Source organism: Aulostomus chinensis, chromosome 12 (genome assembly GCF_037954235.1).
Source record: "Aulostomus chinensis isolate RoL2024-O1b breed Wild chromosome 12, RoL_Achi_v1.0, whole genome shotgun sequence".
NCBI lineage: Eukaryota > Metazoa > Chordata > Actinopteri > Syngnathiformes > Aulostomidae > Aulostomus > Aulostomus chinensis.
Genome location: NC_141331.1, coordinates 4,867,644 through 4,885,835, shown reverse-complemented (window position 1 = coordinate 4,885,835; position 18,192 = coordinate 4,867,644). Strand labels below are relative to the sequence as shown.

Below are 18,192 nucleotides of genomic sequence, written 5' to 3'. Positions count from 1 at the left end.
TCCTGTTGCAGCCATCGCTACGCTTACCTTCATTGTGTGTGTGTGTGTGTGTGTGTGTGTGTGTGTGTGTGTGTGTTCAGTCCAGTCTCCTCAAAGTGAAACTGCAAACGAAGAACAACTTTATATGGCAACAATATCAAAACAGAGCTTTCCAGGGGTTTTGCTGCCGTGAGCAAGAAAAATATTCAGATTTTTTTTTTTTCTAGAAATTCTGGTCGATTGCTACTATTTTCCAGTCTTCATCAGTGATACAAAGTCAATATATGAAACTGAGTTCCCTGCAGAAACAAAAGCAAATCATACACAACGGTTTGGTTTCAGTGTTTAGATGCTCTCATTTATTTGAAGACAAATATTTCCGTGGATCATTTCACAAGTTGACAAAAGTCCCCAAAAAGCAACTGCGTCCACATCGTCACACGTCCCATCTTTTACAGCGTGTGCCTCTCTCTTTCCAGGATCTCAGCCATGTGGCGGCTACTTAGATGCCAGCGATGCCGGCTACATCACCACCCCGGGCTACCCGCTGGAGTATCCACCTCACCAGAACTGCCACTGGGTCATCACAGCCCCTGAACCCTCACAACGCATCGTCCTCAACTTCAACCCACACTTTGAGATAGAGAAACTCGACTGCAGGTAAGAGTCGGTGTTTTAAAGGCAGAGAGGGGGTTCAAAACAAAGGAGGAATAGGAATGACTTTTAAATAATATATTGTTGAACTACAAAAAAAAAATACCCTGCTCACTGTACTTTCTGTCTCTGAGTTCTTTGGTTTATTCGGTCAGCCCACTCTCCTCCTGTTTCTCTGGCTTTAGCTCGCACATAATAATCACTTTGGGACCTCCCTTGGTCCCTCGTCTCTAATTATCAAAGTCTAATTACAACACATTTAGGGTTCCAGGATAATTTTCACACTTGGTAAGAATCAGTGCAAATGAGAGGATTTGTTGTCCATCATCATTTTTGGCTGCTTGCCTTTGATGTGTAGTAAAACTGAGAGAACTGCAGGTCCAGCAGTATAAACTGGAATCCAGCACACACATACGCACACGCACACACACACACACACACACACACACGCACACACACACACACACAGATAAGGCAGAGAGAAAGGTGAGCAGGCATGCTGGGAAATCACACCGTTTGAGACGTAAGAGACTGACATAAACAGACGTTACCCAACAATGAAAACGAACGGGATCTTAAAGTTCCCCCCTGGCCAAAAAAAAAAAAAAAATTTAAATGGGGTTTTGATTTTATCTGTACAAAGAAAGTTTACGTTTCACGGTGTAGAATAATCGATGTGACACACGAGAGGGTGAAGCTGTAAATGTTCTCTGTGCTCAATTTTTTAAAAAAAAAGTGTTTTAAAGAGCCGGTCCTCCCAGCAGGATTTGTGACATCACAAATATTTTGGAAGCCAGTCCAAAATTCAGCAAACACGTGTAATGTGGGAAAAAAAAAAAAAAAAAGCCTCAAGACCTCGTCGTAGATGAACAGTGAACATCAACTACTCTTGAAAAGTCTTTGCATTTTTATATATTTTGAAAAAATTTTAAAGAGGAAGAGGATGGGGGGGGTATTTAAAGGATTTCAATGTGGTAATTTTGTGGGTTTTTTTCTGAAAAAACACATTATAGTACATGATAGATTGTGTGTGTGTGTGTGTGTGTGTGTGTGTGTGTGTGTGTGTGTGTGTGTGTGTGTGTGTGTGTGTGTGTGTGTGTGTGTGTGTGTGTCTGGCTTTGAGGGGATCTTTAAATAATTAATCTGAAGGTTGCAATCCATAATCATTCGTTCCAGGCTGATTTAGCAGGGCCTGTAGTTCCTGGCAGTAACAGCAAGTGCGATGAAAACCACAGTTCTCAGGATTCAAACTGCAAAAATGACAATTGTTTATTTTTTTATTTAATTTGATTTAATTTTTTCGTTAAAATAACGAGGACAGACGACGGTTAGCTGACGTTACACTGTGCTGGAAGAGGACTTTCCTCCCTGGTGGAGAGGTTGTGCAGCCTGCAGCTCGTTCCCTGACAGCTGACAGTGGCTGCGATCCGCAATAAAGCACATTTCAAATAAGGTCACATCAACCTGCCGCCCACCCACCAGATCGCCGCTGCACCTGTTTTAACACTCAGGCTGATTGTACTGCTGCACTGACTTACTCTTCAAGGCTGACGGCCCGAGCACAGAAACAAACGTTTAGCCTGGAGAGGCAAATGTTAGCCGCGTCTTCCTACAGTCGATCGCACTCACGTCATGTTTGTTTGATTTCAACTCAAAACTCTTTGGGTTCGACACAAACGCCTCGCCGTCAAAACTGTTGAGGAAGCTCAGGCCGACTGTGCCGGGGCAGAGGTTGAGGTTTAAACCAAAAAAAAACAAAACAACAACAACACCACCTCAAATCTCACTTCCTTGCATTTACGAACACGCCTTGCGTATTTGTCACCTCAGCAGTGTTTTTGATTGAATTCAAAATGAAATTCATGAGGTTCAGCCAATTAATTTGGTCTTCGTCTGATAAGGAGAGCAGGTCAGTGTGCACACATCAGTGTTATAAAAAAAAAAAACACGTTCAGGAGGTCTGCCATTCCTCTCAGAGCTGTGCTTGTTGGCACAGGGGAAGTGGAGATGCTTGGGAATTAAATATCTCGGGTTCAGTTCCAGTTCCTGCTGATCGCCCCCTTGGTTTGTAGGGGCGTGATGTTGTGTATGTGCTGCAACTGTGGGGAATTTGAGTGTGAGGACTTCCTTGTTGATGTGTGTGTGGGGGGGTGTCTTGATACTCACTCTCCAAAGTAATATTTGTTGTTGGCAGGTAAATGTGTCTCCAAAAGGGACTGAAAAGTTTGAAACGCTGAGTTGCTGAACCTGCTGTTTCTGTCCTTCTCTCTTGAGCAGCGAAAACTGTTCACGGTGACCTCCTATTACCGTTTCTGTTCCGCCTCACGTTCGATCAAACTTTACCAAAACATGGCACACGACACCTGATTAGCAAAATAAGCAGATTCAAATAGAATTTTTAAAAAACTAAAACAAACGTGGTTTGGTTTTTTTTTTTGCCTCCGACTCCTCAGAGAGTCATCAAAGCCGTAATGAGGTGGAGGGACTTTGGTTCAAATCTTCTTCTTCAAATCTGCAGGTATCAAAATCTGTGTTTGTCATCACGTGCCACAGGCTCACTGTTGTGATGCAGTCACTTTTATTCACTTGCAAAAAAAAAAAGGAAAACTTAGAAATGAAGTCTTCTGGAGAAAATCTTCAACGTTGATATTAAAGCAATGAGAACAAACGCGATATCTGAGTTTCCAAAACAGACTGAAGACACTTGTTACAGCACACACCAGATATCTCTTGGCTTCATGGGCCCGTGTCTGCAAGGGCTTCTGAGCCCGTCCAGAAATTCTTAAAAGATGCAGGAAAATCTCTCCCGAAGAAAAAGAAAAAAAAACAACACACACACACACACACACACACACACACACACCATGGAAGAATAAAAAAAAAAGAGAGAGAAAAGTCTTTGGAGAATCCTTTCTCCATCGCTGGCTGGCTGTGAGTGCAGTAGGAAATGTTCGTTTTACCAAAAGTAGAATGGTGGCTGATGAAAAATAGAACTGGCCTTCATTCTTGGGCCGTATGTGCATGGATAGAGTCGAGGGGTGGGGGTGGGGGGGTCTGCTGGTTCTCTGGGAGTGTCAGTGGGTCTACAAACCCACTGACACAAGGACAAATCCAGTAACACTCGTGCACCCCCCCCCCCCCGTCTCTTGTTATGTCTCTATTCTGGTTCACTTCCAGTTCTCAACCTTTCAGCCGTATCAATTATAGATATTCCTCACGCAGGTTTACCAATAACATTCAGACATTTCTTTGATGGAAATTTAGGCATCAATATTTCACCGGCTGGCTAAAAGGTTGAAAAAGTCTGCTTTGCTTTCTTTCTCGCTGCAAATGCAACAACAACAACAACAAAAAAAAGCCCCGCTTGTCTCGGCGTGCTGGTCCCTCTCCAGGTCAGGTGTCCTCCCAGTTTGATTTAGGTGCCGTCTCTCTGTCTGTCTACTTTTCGCTCTCTCTGACCCTCCTTCTCTTTCCAATCTCACCTCGTCCTCCGCCTGTCGGCCCCCGTGATTCTGTCCTCTTGAATTTCTAACATTCATTTACAGTAAATCTGTCCATTTCCCAGAAGAAGATCCCAGTGATTTATGCATGTATGCATGCGTGCAGCCGGTGTGTCACACTGCAGGAACGGTGGCAGCATGGCTCGGGTGATAGAGCGGTAGCCTGGTAACTGAAGGGTTGTTGGTGTGATGCCTAGGCCCCCGCCCCCAAAGGATGTTATGTCAAATTACCCTTGAGCAATAATTCTAAAACTCCTTGTCTTAATGAGCTGTTGATTGCCCTGCGGTGTGACTGGTTGATTGAGGTTCCAAAGGAGAGGAGAGCTGCAGAGGTTTTAAAAAATAAAAAAATAAATAAAACGACAGAAAAGATTTCAAGCCTCCTCAAGGTGGTTTTTGCCTTTTTCAGAAATTAGTGAATGTGTAAAATGGGAGCTGTTTCTGCTGTCAACATCTCCGTGGAAAGTCCCAAACTCCGTCTCCAGACTCCGAGCAACATGGCTGATCCCAGCTGGCTGAGGTGGTCCTCAAGAACTCTGAGCCTTTGTCCCTGTTCCTGGTGGAGGGCCTCGATTGTTATAAACGTCTTTTCCTCCGTCGTCTTCGACAGGAATACAGTTTATTTTTCACCCTAGCAGTTTATGGAAATGTACCTAATTCAAGATGTTTTCCAGATTTTGTTTGAAAATAAACACGATAATGGCGGTGCTCCGCGTCGCAGCGTTCAGTTTTCCCGCTTGCTGTTGCGTTTATTTTTGAAGAGTGATTGTCCGAATCAGGATGTTCAAGTGAGGTCTTGGCAGTGCTGGTCGAAACATCCCAAGCCTAATAGCCTCTTATTTACAAGTGTTCCACGGTTCAGAGCTATTTAAGTCTACATGTGTCGCTGCGTGCGTGTGTGCGTGTGTGTGTGTGTGTGTGTGTGTGTGTGTGTGTGTGCGTGTGTGTGTGTGCGTGTGTGCAGTTGAAGGCTGAAATTGATCTGTTAGGTTCAGAGGGCATAGAGGCCAAGGAGAGGGAGCAGTGTGTGTCTGGGGAAGGCAGACGTACGTGGTCGCCCACTGATTGTCAGCAACAACCCTGATCCAAACACACACACACACATACACACACACACTCACCGCTCACTACGTCTCCGTCTCTGGGACACACACCTGTCTCTCGCTCTCTTTTTTTTTTTTTGTCTCAACAGTTTTCTTATCCTGTCATATATTATTACCACAAAGGCATTGTTCATACGTTCCCCTCTTTAAGCTGACATGTTACATGGGGGAAGTTGCAGAGAACACACAAGAACACACAAGAACACACAACAATCACCACACTCACACTCATCTATCTGGGGGGGAGGAATCCTGTAAGTTTATAGGCCAGTGTCGCTCAAACTGTGGTCCGGACGCGAGCTCCCTCAAGTGGTACGCGGAGGAATCCCGGAAATAAGTTTTCTTAAAAGTGAGAAAAAACAATCATGAACATTTCAAAATAAACGCTACTGTCAAAGCGGTGATTACTTCTGAATGAATATACGAACGCCAACTCGTGATTCTCAATCAGTTTTGTCTTCCTTTTGATATTTCTTGTGTCGGGATTGTGGCGTGGTCACGTTCATTCACGTCATGCGTGCGCGCGCAGTCCAGTCCATCAACCTGTCCCAGCAGCAGGTGTGTTGGTGTGTTTCATGGGATTGGCTGATGTGGCCCCTGACGGACTTCATCCAGGCCAGCGGGGCCCTCTGAGGAAACATGTTGCCCACCCTTGCTGGAGCTGAATTGGGTCACGACTTCTGTATTTTTAGCTTTGGTGATAGTGATGGTACTTCGAGTCCATCCATCCATCCATCCATCCATTTTCCTCCGCTTATCCTGTTAAGGGTCGTGGGGGTGTAGCCTATCCCAGCGGCTTTCGGGCGAGAGGCAGGGGTTCACCCTGGACAGGCCGCGAGGGCACTTGAGTCTTTTTTTTTTTTTTTTTTCTGAGGCTGTACTTGGTTGAAAAAAAAGTTAGAGAAACAATGAGGCAAGAAAAAGCCTTCATTGTCTGCCTCTCATTATCACGTTAAAAAAAAAATACTCTGCATGCAAATCTGTCACTCACAAATAAATCATCTCACGCACCCACACACGCACCCACACACGCACGCACACGCACACACACACCGCTGCTATGAGTCGACATGGGTTGTTTTATAATCTAACAAGTAATCTAATCTCTCACACTGATTGCAATTTAAGATGGTAATCTGCAATCTATAATGCATCACGTTTGGCCGAGCACTTCACCGGCTCTGACGGGGAAATCGATGTGGAGGTGGGCGGAGCGCGAGAGCCACGTTTTAACGCATTAAGATTCTTATACTGAAGCAATGTAAGGAGTCGGATGGAGGAAGTGAGAGACAGGAACAGGAACGCTGTCAAAAAAAAAAAAAAAAAAAAAAACTGTGCCCCACCCCCCCACCCCAAGATCAGTACAGCCGCACACGGTCGTGACTCAGCATGACTTCTCTTTTCCCATCACATGACAGGCACCACAGCGCCACATCGCTGGGTGACGAGCTTCAACTGCTGTATCCGTCTCTGAATGTTTTAAAACCACATGAGTGTGTGTGTGTGTGTGTGTGTGTGTGTGTAAGTCGTTTTCTTTCTTTTTTTTTTGCCCTGTTCACATCAGAGCTCCGTGTCAGTTTCAGTCACCGCAAAGATTCTTCAACTGCGTCCCCGAGGTTTTAAAAGCAACATGAACACTCTAAATGAGAGACGGACATTCTACCGTCTCTCCAGAGCAACGCGTCCTTGGCGGTTTTCCTACGCGCGCTCTGCGATGAAGCGAACGTGTACTTCAAGAAAAGAAGCGGACTTTCAAGTACTCACAAATGTATGTGTTGACCTTTAAAAGCTGTACTTTTGTAACCCGGGAATGTCGAAAGAGCCAGGCACAAACATTTAGCTTCAGGCTAATGGTGACGGATGGCTAACAGCAACAACGACAACAACAACAAAACACCCAAAGATGTCGACGTACAAACTCTCAAGCACATCTTCTAGTATAATTCATGTATTTAAAAAAAGAAAAGAAAAACTACCATCATTCTGGTTTGTCTTTTATTTGTGGTCGCGTCCAACTGCAAGTGTTACAGTTTATTTTGTTTTTCCCTCAAATCAAAGTTTTTTTGTTGTTGTCGTCTGCATTTATGTGGAAAACAGCTGGGTAAAGAAGAAAAAGCTTCACTTTAGATTTTTGGAAATTGATTTTTTTTTTCTTTTTCTTTTTTTTTTGCTATTGTTAGCCATGGGTGGCTATCAGCTTCGAGCTCAGCAAGCGTGGCTGGCTCTCTACATTCAGGAGTCATACACGAGTGACGCAGGAGGAAAAATGTGTCTCTGTGGGCTAAAAAAAACACCTACGTACGAGCAAAAGAAGAACAAAATACACTTATATTGGGTGAAGTATTCCTTAAAATCTAAACAGCAGCGAGTCCAACTAGGATCACTTTTGTCTGGTAGAAAACGTCAGTGCCTTAGTAGCGAGGTTTATGGCGAGGTGACCATGACTAATCCCCCCCCCCCCCCCCATGGAGTCCAGAATAGTCAGCAATGATGACAACATGATTGAGTCAGAAAGAGGACGTCAAGGAGCTGTTGGGGCTTTAGTGGGTTGTCAGAGGAGGCAGGAAACGTAGAACCGACCGAGGCAGCTTAGCTCAAGGCGCCTTGAACGACACGGGCCAACAGAGCATGGAGGGAGAAAACTGGCGAGTGGCGTGAAGCCGGCCGGCTTTAACAGCTGATATGTGGACGCGAGCTGAGCTGGACTTCACGGCCTGCTGTTTGAGTTCAGTCACCTTTGCGGTCTGACATGAACGTTTATGAAGCAAACGTATGCCCGCGTCAAAACCATCCACCAGCTGACCTCAAAGTGCGAAGAACTGCTGCGAAATCCTTTTGTTTGTTTTTTTAAATGGTCTCTCGCTTTTCAAGACAGTTGAGGGCTTCACATTCTCAATGTAGTGTCTGTGTTAGGAAAGGCACACACACACACACACACACACACACACACACACACACACGCACGCTCACATAAGGGAAAAGTGCTGTGTCAGGGTCTGTTGAGGCCAGGCTCTTCCCTTCTCTCTCATTCCTGGCTCTCTCCTTCCATTCATCTCACCCCTCTTCACCCCTCCAGCCTCCTTACCACTGTCCAATGGACCGCTCCATCTGCTCCCACACCCTCCTCCCTCCCTCCCTCCTTTCATCACCTCTCCTCCTTGCAGGCCCTTTCGTTCCCTCCATCAGCTACTTACTTCGTTTGTCACCGTTTCCTCTGCAGTGTGTCGATCCTTTAGGAGCCTGTTATTTAGCATTGCCCATGAGGCAACGCAGGCAGCATGACAAACGCCACACAACGTCTCCTCTCCCCCTCGCTTGTGTTTTCTCATCTTATTCTCCTCCACTCATCGCCCTCTGCAAAAGGCATCCATTCCTCATCCTCACTTGTCCATCATATCATGTCTTCCCGTCTGTCCTACCCCTTTTCTGCCACATACACCCTTGTACTTACAGGTCTTTTTTTTTTTTTTTTTTTTTTAAATAAACCCACTTAAAAAAAGCTGATTGTAAAGGTTTCCCATTTCAAATAGATGACTTGCCATTTTGCTTCCGTTTGTTTCTGGTGTGTCATGTTCGAGGAACACGCCAGAACAATGTGGTAAACAGGCAGCACAGCAGAAAGCAGCACGGAGGGCGCTGCTGTTTCTGTGGTTACAGTTCTATAAATTTTTACACCGCCGTCTTTTCTAACGCTTTATTTGAACACAGACGGGTTGAATTTGTGGCTGGGATGACGAAAACGCGTCACAGCATCGCGCTGGGATCGGGCTGCAGCGCAGAGCGGAGGCAGAGCTGGTAAATCCATCCGTCTGCACGACTGTTTGAGGCAGGATTGAAGTCCAATTAAAACCGTTCCCACTGCAGACAAAAGCCAGATGTTAGCAGGTGTTAGCGGGGTTGTTTTGGCTGCTACAAGCAGGGCTTAAGTCTCTTTTTGTCATCCAAACTTCTCATTCTCCATCCTCTTAGTGCCAGACATTTGTTTAGCAGTGAGTGATAATGTGGGGGGGATGGCTCAGCGGTAAAGCAGCCGTCTAGCCACCGAAGGGTCGCTGGTTCGATCCTCACTTCCCCCAGTCACCTTGTCCAAGTGTCCTTGAGCAAGATACTGAGCCCCTAATTGCTCCTGATGGCCCTGTGACGGACTGGTGACCCGTCCAGGGTGAACCCCACCTCTCATCCAATGTCAGCTGGGATGGGCTCCAGCCCCACGAACCCCCCCCCCCCCCCCAAACAAAAAACAAACCCTCAAGCGGTTTAGAAAATGGATGGATGAGTGGAGATGTCATCAGCCTTGGAACCTAGTTTAAGGTTTATCTTTTCGATCAAAAATTCATCCGTCAGCAAACTGTAGTATGGCAGTTCATCAAGATACGTAAAGTAGGATTCAAAGAACTACTTCAGCCTGGCCAATCAGCTTCAGATATCTCCCCCCATGACTCCACAACACGTAGACCAGATGCTTCAGGTGCACTGGAAGTAAAAATGAGTCGCACCTGCAACTGTAAAACCACTGTGACGGAGACTTTACTGTCTTTATTAACAGACCTGACGTTTGCAGGAAGATGAAATATGAAGGTTTGTTAAGCAGAACTTACACTTCACACACACACACACACACACACACACACACACACACACACACACACACACACAGACACACACACACACACTGGTAATGATGATAATATCAGTGCTCTGATATATACAGACACTCCCCGAGGCCCTAAAGGTCTGTCTGATCGATGATGTCTGTGACTTTAATGATTGTGTGTGTGCATGTGTGTGTGTGTGTGTGTGTGTGTGCATGTGTGCGTGTGTGTGCATGTGTGCGTGTGTGTCCAGGACAATAATCTCCAGGACAACTGATCAATTCCTCATTATGGTTTTAACACACATTGATCAGGGTCAGTCCTTCAAAGAAACACACACAGTCAAACACACACACACACACACACACACACACACACACACACACACACACACACACAGAGTAATAGGCCTATTAATTGATAACAGTGAAGTCAGTCACCCTCACTCTCTATTAACTGCTTCAGTGGCAGACTGAGGCTGCATTTACACTACACAGCTTTATGTATTGTATACACACACACACATGCACGCACACACACATGCACGCACACACAGGCATGCGCGCACAGACACACAAACCAACTCAATGTTTAGAGCTTCACTGTTGCTTGGAACCCTGGCTTTTATCCACAGGTCCATCCCGTGAGCAATGAGTGAGTGTGGTGGGGAGATTGCGTTTGTTTGCTGGTCAGTATTTTCGAGGGTGTGCCCGCGGCTGCGTGGGTCTCCTCAGACAGCGTCACATCTCCGTCTGTCTGAATAATGATTGGCACTAAAGGGAAGAAAGATGGAAAACTGGTAAGTTTGATGAACCTGAACCAGCCAGGAGGCGCCACTGGAACCACCATGTTGCGCTTCGGCTCAGTGGCGGTGGTCAGACCGACCCCTCGAGTTGATTCATGTTAAAGTGTCAAACTTGAGTTTAGATGATTTTGAAGATCCTCCTCCTCCCTTTTTTAAAATTTTTGTTTGATTTTCACACACCGTTCGGTCTCGTTTCGGCGTAGCCTGCCTTGGTATGGTTCAAAATCTGAATCAGTCGCTCCTGGTATTCATTGGCTGTCCCGCCACTTGCCACCTATGGCAACAGAGGACACAGTTACCACCAGTGAGTGGGCGTGTGTGGCTGACTGGGAAGCTCTGACTCATGGCGGTTCTCTCGACAGGCTGACCCAGTAGGTATCGGGCGAGAAAGAGTTTCTTTCCAAATGATTTGTTCGCCCAACAGCTCAGATTTACTTCCTCTACATGACCCGAAACTCTCTCTTGGGAGTGTGGCTCACGGTTTGTTTGGTGGTGGTGGTGGTGGTGGTTGTTGTTGTTGTTGTTTTGTGTTTTTTCACATTCTTATGAGCGCAGCTGGAAAGTATGTTTCCGCACTGTATGAGTTCATCTCCTCACAATTTCAGTTCCTCTGAGAATCTTGTGGCCATCGGTGTTTTCACTTCTCTTTCTTACACACAAAACATTGTAAGGCTCGGACAAAGAACCAAAACAACGGTTTTGTAACAGAGCAGTGGACAGTTGTCTTTCCTGTTTCTTATAAAACCGTCACTCGTTCTGTTTAAAAAAAAAAAAAAAAAAAGCGACTTTCATGTGTCAGTAAGTTTCTAGAGCTACAGTACATAATTAACTGTTGAACTCTGTTGCAGTCACAGCGGAATTTTCCCTGTATAACCAAAAGCAGTCAAATGGCAACAGGTCACGCACGCAGACGTGTGTGTGTGTGTGTGTGTGTGTGTGTGTGTGTGTGTGTGTGTGTGTGTGTGTGTGTGTGTGTGTCAGAGAGACTGTGGCGTAGACGCTCTGTCTACAACTAAGGGCACCCTGTTGTTTGAAAGAAATGTGCAGGTGTAAGAAGTCAACTCCAAACCTAGAGGGAGGGAGGGTGGGAGGTGTGAAAGGCAATTACAACCATGACAGAGGGACATGGAGGAGGAGGAGGAAGGGTAGAGGAGCATCTGTATCCAGACCTTTTCCCGGGTTCACATCAGACGGACTGCGGAGAGCCTCTCTCGCCGCTCCTGAAACACCACCCTACCCCTCAAAACACACAAACACACAGAAATCCTGCCCGTCCACCTCTTATTCTGCGTTTGCTGTCCTGCATTGGCGTCACTTACATGCACACTCATATTCAGCTGTTCCAGGGAAAACGGCAATGTCCTGAATTTGCTGTCACGTAAACGCTTGGATTTGTTTGTTTGTTTTTTCCTTTTAAGAATTTTCAGAATTTAGCATTTTCCAATCGTGCGGCTGATGTCAGTCCAGCTTTAGGAGCGTTCCCTTGGACATCTGCGCAGCGTAGTTTGAGTCCTGAGTCAGGTTTTTGTAGCAGTTTTTGCAGCCTCTCCTGTTTATGTCTGGATGCATAAATGTGCTAACGTAATGCTACCGTGCAGGCGGATATTAAGCGATAAAACCTCCCGTCGTACGTTTCACTCGGTAGGAATCATTAAACATGCCGTAAAGTTAGCAACAGAAGAATAACACTCACTTTTCTTCTTTACGTTTTCTTTCCTGAACACACATCAGGAGAAATTACTGTCTATTGTAAAGTGTTGGACCCTGTAACACTTAAACGGGGCGAGAGGGAAGCTGGCAGCTCTGCCTTCATATTTCAGACAGGACAGCTCGTCGGAGTTCTCACAGATGCAAATAAATAGAATATTAAATGTCCTTGTAAACACCTTATTTGGGATATTATCGTTTTCAGAATAAAAGCTAAAATCGGGATGAGTCCTGTGGAATATTGAGAGCATGTAAACAGTCATTGTTGTAACCAAGATTTATTCTTTCATCATTTCCTCCCTGTAAGCTAGGAAAGGAAATTTGGGACACCTTTTGTTATGTGATGAATTTTAGGGAAAGAGGAAGAGGAGAAAGAGGAAGAGATGATGGGATTTAACAGTTTGGGTTTTTTTTGTTGTTGTTTTTTTCAGAAGCTGTGCACCTCCCACACAGAAACACATCATAGGAAGCCTCAAAGCCATGTATCGATCCATATGAGTGGCCGCTGCTCCCTCGTGGTGTGTGTGTGTGTGTGTGTGTGTGCGTGCGTGCGTGCGTGCGTGCGCGTGCGCGTGACTCACCTAGCTGTGTGAGTGGCTCTCGCCTCAGAGCGAAGGCAGGGAGGAGGGGACGGAGGGACACCTGTCTCTGTCCGTCTGATGGCAGGCTTTGGCTGAGTGAATGCAGTGTCATGTTCTCTCCCTGACTGCGTCCTCACAAACCGTTTTCTCACTGTTTGTAAATGGAAATGCTGGCTTTGTGCGGGCAAGGATACTGGGAACCTTTTAAAAGTTATGTATTCCAACGCTGAGTCAAGTTAAAGCCACAGTTGGATTTAAGAAACAAGGAAAGGCTTGCTTCCTTAGCATGAGATGAAGGTGAAACTCTGGGTTTACTGGTTGATTTTTAACGTCCAGTCTTCATCTGGTGTCTACGAGATGTGACAGACAGCCCATTTTGTTTTCAGATGAAAGAAGACACAATTTATACTTTAAATGAGCCTGACTTCGTCGCGCCAAACCCTTAATTTGGTTGAAATAACAAGCAAGAGAAGCAGGAAGGTCTCAGGACAAAGAGGAGACGGACACAGTCCAGTTCCTGTGCTGGACAGGAGGGACGTGCATTCATTTATTTATTCATTTATTTTGTCTAAAACGTCCTAAAATTGCTGGTTTGGTACATTTTTGGGGGGCAAATAACATTTTCAAATTCAGTCAGCATTTTCTTGTAAAATATGACAAGAACTGTGACACGTACTCATACAAGCACACACGCGCACACACACTCATGCTCACTGTACGGTGACAGCGCGCCTCATAACGGCGTTGTTCAAGGCAAAACCAGACACCAGGCATGATGGGGGCTCTATGACCCTCATTATGGTAGGGACTTGCTCACCTGTCAGAAACCACACACACACGCGCACGCACACACACGGAATCACAGTGTGAAACAGACACAGTAAAAACAAATGTGACGGACCAGTAAGGATCCGTAGCACGACGCCAACCTTTGTCAGAGGTCTCTGGTCTTGTGCTCCTCCCCTGCACATTTTCATGTACAGGCAGTTGGTTTGCTCCTGGTCCACCTCCTCCCTTTATGAGTGGACTCGTTTATTCCTCTTCATATACTCGTTTTTTTTCTGGTACGTCACTTTTGATGTCACCAACGCACCCAAAAACCACGTAAGGAAACTGTACATTGGAACCCAGAGTGTGTGTGTGTGTGTGTGTGTGTGTGTGTGTGTGTGTGGGGCAACTGTGGCGTTTGTGTGGTTGCTATTTGCGGCCTGTTTTTCAATCTGATCATCGATGGTTTCCTGAACGCAGACGGATTGAGTTTGTGATCAAGATGACAAGGAAAAAAAAAATTCCTGAAAAGTCACTGCAAGTCGTAGCGTTCACCTGGGGTTGACATCCAGGTTGATTGAAGCAGGAGCTGATAAACCCCCGTGTCATCCGACGCGGTATTGAATACTGATTAACTCATTCCCATTGTAGATGAACCAGATGTTCCTGGGTGTGGGCGGACACTTGGCTCGTAGGAAAGCAGCTTTGGCTGCGTTCCTTTTGTCTGCGGTTTCATGTCTTATTATAACGAGACGTGACTGGCAGGAGAGAGCGCATACATGTACACGCAACTGTTCTCCTGACATTTCCTAACGCAGTATTAGCATCAATCTTATCCTTGTCATCTTATGTGAAAACCAGCACGATGCAATCTTCATGCGTCTGTTTGAGCGCGTACGTTTTTGGCTTCTGTTTCAGGAATAATATTCCAAATGACTGTGCATGCAGGCTTCCAGGTAGTGGATTTATTAACACCCATCCTGGAATATCTGCTGCAGGTTCCTTCTCCGGATTGATTGAGTGTTAATTGCGTTACACTGGAGAGAAATAAAATGCTTAGCAGTGGAACAACGAGCGCGACTGTGCTCGTAACTGATCAATACACTGGACCAAGATGGCAAACGCGGCTCCAGCTCTGCTCCTTCTGTTTGGAAGTTTGTAAGTGAAAATTTGGTCAACTTGGTTTCTGGCCTAACAAGCGGCTCAAGGAATTTCTTTCTAGGAAGCTATTTTGGAGGCAGGCAGGTGCGTCACTAGCAGCCAGACAGAGAGGCAACACTCCTGCTGTGGGTCAGGAGACGAGTCCGAGCATTCGTGACCAGAAACCACCAAAGAAACGGGTGTGAAAATAGACATAAGGCCACCCTTCCCTTTATGCTGGTGTGAGATTGGGAAGTTTTCGCGTGCGCACTGTAAGTGTGTCGAGAGGGTTTGTGGAACTTATTTACATGATGCACTGGTGTCCTGACTGAAGACAAGGCCAGAGCCTCCAATAAATTGAAGGCAGTGATTGAAGGTAGTGATGACGGTGCCTTTGTCCTCTGCAGGTACGACTACGTAGAGATCCACGACGGCAACTCCGAGACAGCTGACCTGCTGGGAAAGCACTGCAGCAACATCGCCCCGGCGCCGATCATATCTTCCGGCCCCTCACTCCACATCAAGTTTGTGTCCGACTACGCCCACCAGGGGGCAGGCTTCTCGCTACGCTACGAAATCTTCAAAACCGGTAAATGAATGATATTCTCCACTCCGCCTCTTCTCTTATATAATTGGAGGAACCGTGGCTTGCGTTCGTAGCAGTAGTCGAGTTTCCGTCAAAGTTTTTTTTTGGATGCACATTTTGCATCACATTAGAAACTTTCAGTTTTGTAAAAATCTTTTGACGCTCTCTTGATTAAAGAATTAAAAAAAAAAAAAAAAAAAAAAAAAGGGGAAACCCCTTTCCAAGTGGATCCGATGTAAAAAATCCTCTGCCTGTGTCACTCCAGACATTCCCAACAGTTGCTTTGTCTCTGGGCGGCACGGACGAGACTCGCTGGAACAAAAGAACGCTTAAAACTTGCCCAACTCAAGTCGTCCCTCAAGATTCCCCCCGTCAATTTTTGCATAGAATATCTCTCGTTACGTCCGTGTGTAACGTTGCCTGTACCGCCGTCTTCTGATGAAAGTATGCATTCCACAAACCTACATTTTTTTTTTTTACTTCAGTTGATGGCAACCTGCCTAATTTTCTGACATTTTCAACCGTTTCTTACAATTTGCATACTCGCGTTGTACATCATTGTCTTTGAATCGTGTCGTTTTTGTATTGAAGACAAAAAAACGGAGACTCTCAAACCAGAGGGGACTGTTACCGTATTCCTCATCATAGCGTCCACATTTTAAAGCTTTGACATTGTAGAGCAGCCTGGGAGAGCTGCGTTCTACGCTCACTCGCTGAGCGTCAAACATGGACGGATTTTATACGTATGTCACCTTTACAAATTGGCTATTAGGAGCTGAATTACAGGCGACTCATGGAGGAATCAACATGCTTCATTAGGTGACCAAAGCTCATCTACCTCCCTGGTGTCATGGGATACACAGAGAGGGAGAGAAGAGACCCAGTACAGGACCCTTGAGACCCCTTTAGACTGTCCATGCGAGACATCTTTCCCCTTCATGGTGTTTTGTGTGAGAGTTGTGTGTGTGTGTGTGTGTGTGTGTGTGCGTGCGTGCGTGTGTGTGTGCGTGCGCGCGTGTGTGTGCGTGCGTGCGATACGGCTCCCCTTCACGCTGCCATGGGTCAGCCAAAGCGAGACCAATTGAGATCAAGGGCGAGCGAGACAGAGGGGCACACAGTGTCGGCCCCACAGCCATCTTGTTCCGTTCCCCCTGAAAGCATTCCACACATGCCTGCTTAATTGAGTCCTGAGCACGCACGCACGCACGCACACACACACACACACACACACACACACTCACACACACTGGGCTGAGGTTACTAACACAACACGTGTGGCTGTTGGTGTTTCTCACTTTCTGGCACCAGCCTGTTGGGATTTATTCTTTGTGTGTGTGTGTGTGTGTGTGTGTGTGTTTCTTTTGCGCTTGAGCCTGCCCAATGGACTTCAAAACAAGGGTGTCAGTGTTCACACCTGAACACTCAAACCCCAGAGAGACAGAAAGAGAGAGAGAGAGAGAGAGAGAGAGAGAGGGAGAGAAATCAGCCTCGTTCAAAGCCGGGAATACTGTATTACGCCTCTATCATGGCTCAATGTCCATGTAAAAGAGACGGAGCGGCGGACAGAACATTCCTCCTCCGAGCCGGCAGCAGAAGTAGTGACAGCGCCGAATCAGCGTTGGTGTAAAAGGGACAGCTGGAATGGTGGGACAGCTCATTCAAAACACCGACCCCGCTGAGTCTGTCACACCTCCGTTGAAGAAAACTAGAATCCTGTTTCAATCCTGTGGGGCAGCACGCACACACACACACACACACACACACACACACACACACACATCTTTTGCCTCAGCATACAACAACAAGCAACTTCTCATTACAGCAGGTTGCAAAATCTTTGTATAAAAGCAACTAGAAAGGAGAAAGCAAGAGAGACTGCAAAAAGGTGGTTTATTGTGGCTCCATAAATCAAATTTGCCCTCACACATTGATGGTAGAGCTTCAGGGGGAATTGCTGGTTTGTGCAAAACAACGTACTACATACATACATACATACATACATACATACATACATATATATATACATACATATATACATACTCCAGCAGAATGTAAGACCAGAACCTAGAGGCTATGATCCTTCAGGGAAAACGTGAATCCGGATGAAATAAAGTCAGCTGTCAGGTCTCGGGAACTAAAAGAAACCCTCTTCATTTGCGCAGCAAGATCTTGTTATTTTAGTTGGATATTTTATTAGAAATGTACACGAGCCATTGGAAGAAAAGCTCAACCAGGTAACGATCAACCTGCAACATAAGACTTGTTTTCAATGCTACTTCGATAGATTTGATAAATTTGTGTGTGTGCGCGCGCGCACGTGCACACACATGTCTGTGTGTTTAGCCGTCCCTGGCAGTAATAACGAAGCCATTTGGGCCATTCAAGCTGTTGGCATACTGCTAACCAGATCTTGTTATCCTGGAAGGTGCAGCTGAACGTCTGGTTGCGTGGGTGGTTGGATTATGTATATGTGTGTGTGTGTGTGTGTGTGTGTGTCATGGAAAATGTGTGTCTTAAGCATGCAGTATCGTGTGTGATAATTAGGAGCCTAGATATGCATGTCACCACTGCGCATTCTGTTGAAAAACTCCTTGTGTTTAGAGTGGAGTTTTCTCAACTCCTACATGTCATTTTTTTTTTTCTGTGCACAGAAAAGTGAATATTTTTTTAAATTTTTTTGGATATTTAGATTTAAAACCAGATCAGAATGTTATATGATGCAGCAGAGCAATTTTAATTTTACATATATACTGCAAGAAGTTGGTTGATTCTTTTTT

The 18,192-nt window shown here is 45.7% G+C and overlaps 1 protein-coding gene across 2 annotated transcripts in view; it reads left to right on the top strand.

Annotated features, from left to right (window-relative positions):
- The window catches only part of LOC147251806 (neuropilin-2-like), a 111,790-nt gene that overhangs the window by 15,620 nt on the left and 77,978 nt on the right, over window positions 1-18,192 (top strand). For both annotated transcript variants that reach the window (XM_086219739.1, XM_086219738.1), the window contains exons 2-3: window positions 459-639; window positions 15,237-15,418. In XM_086219739.1, coding sequence (XP_086075865.1) covers window positions 459-639; window positions 15,237-15,418 — 363 coding nt within the window. The remainder of the gene's footprint in view (window positions 1-458; window positions 640-15,236; window positions 15,419-18,192) is intronic.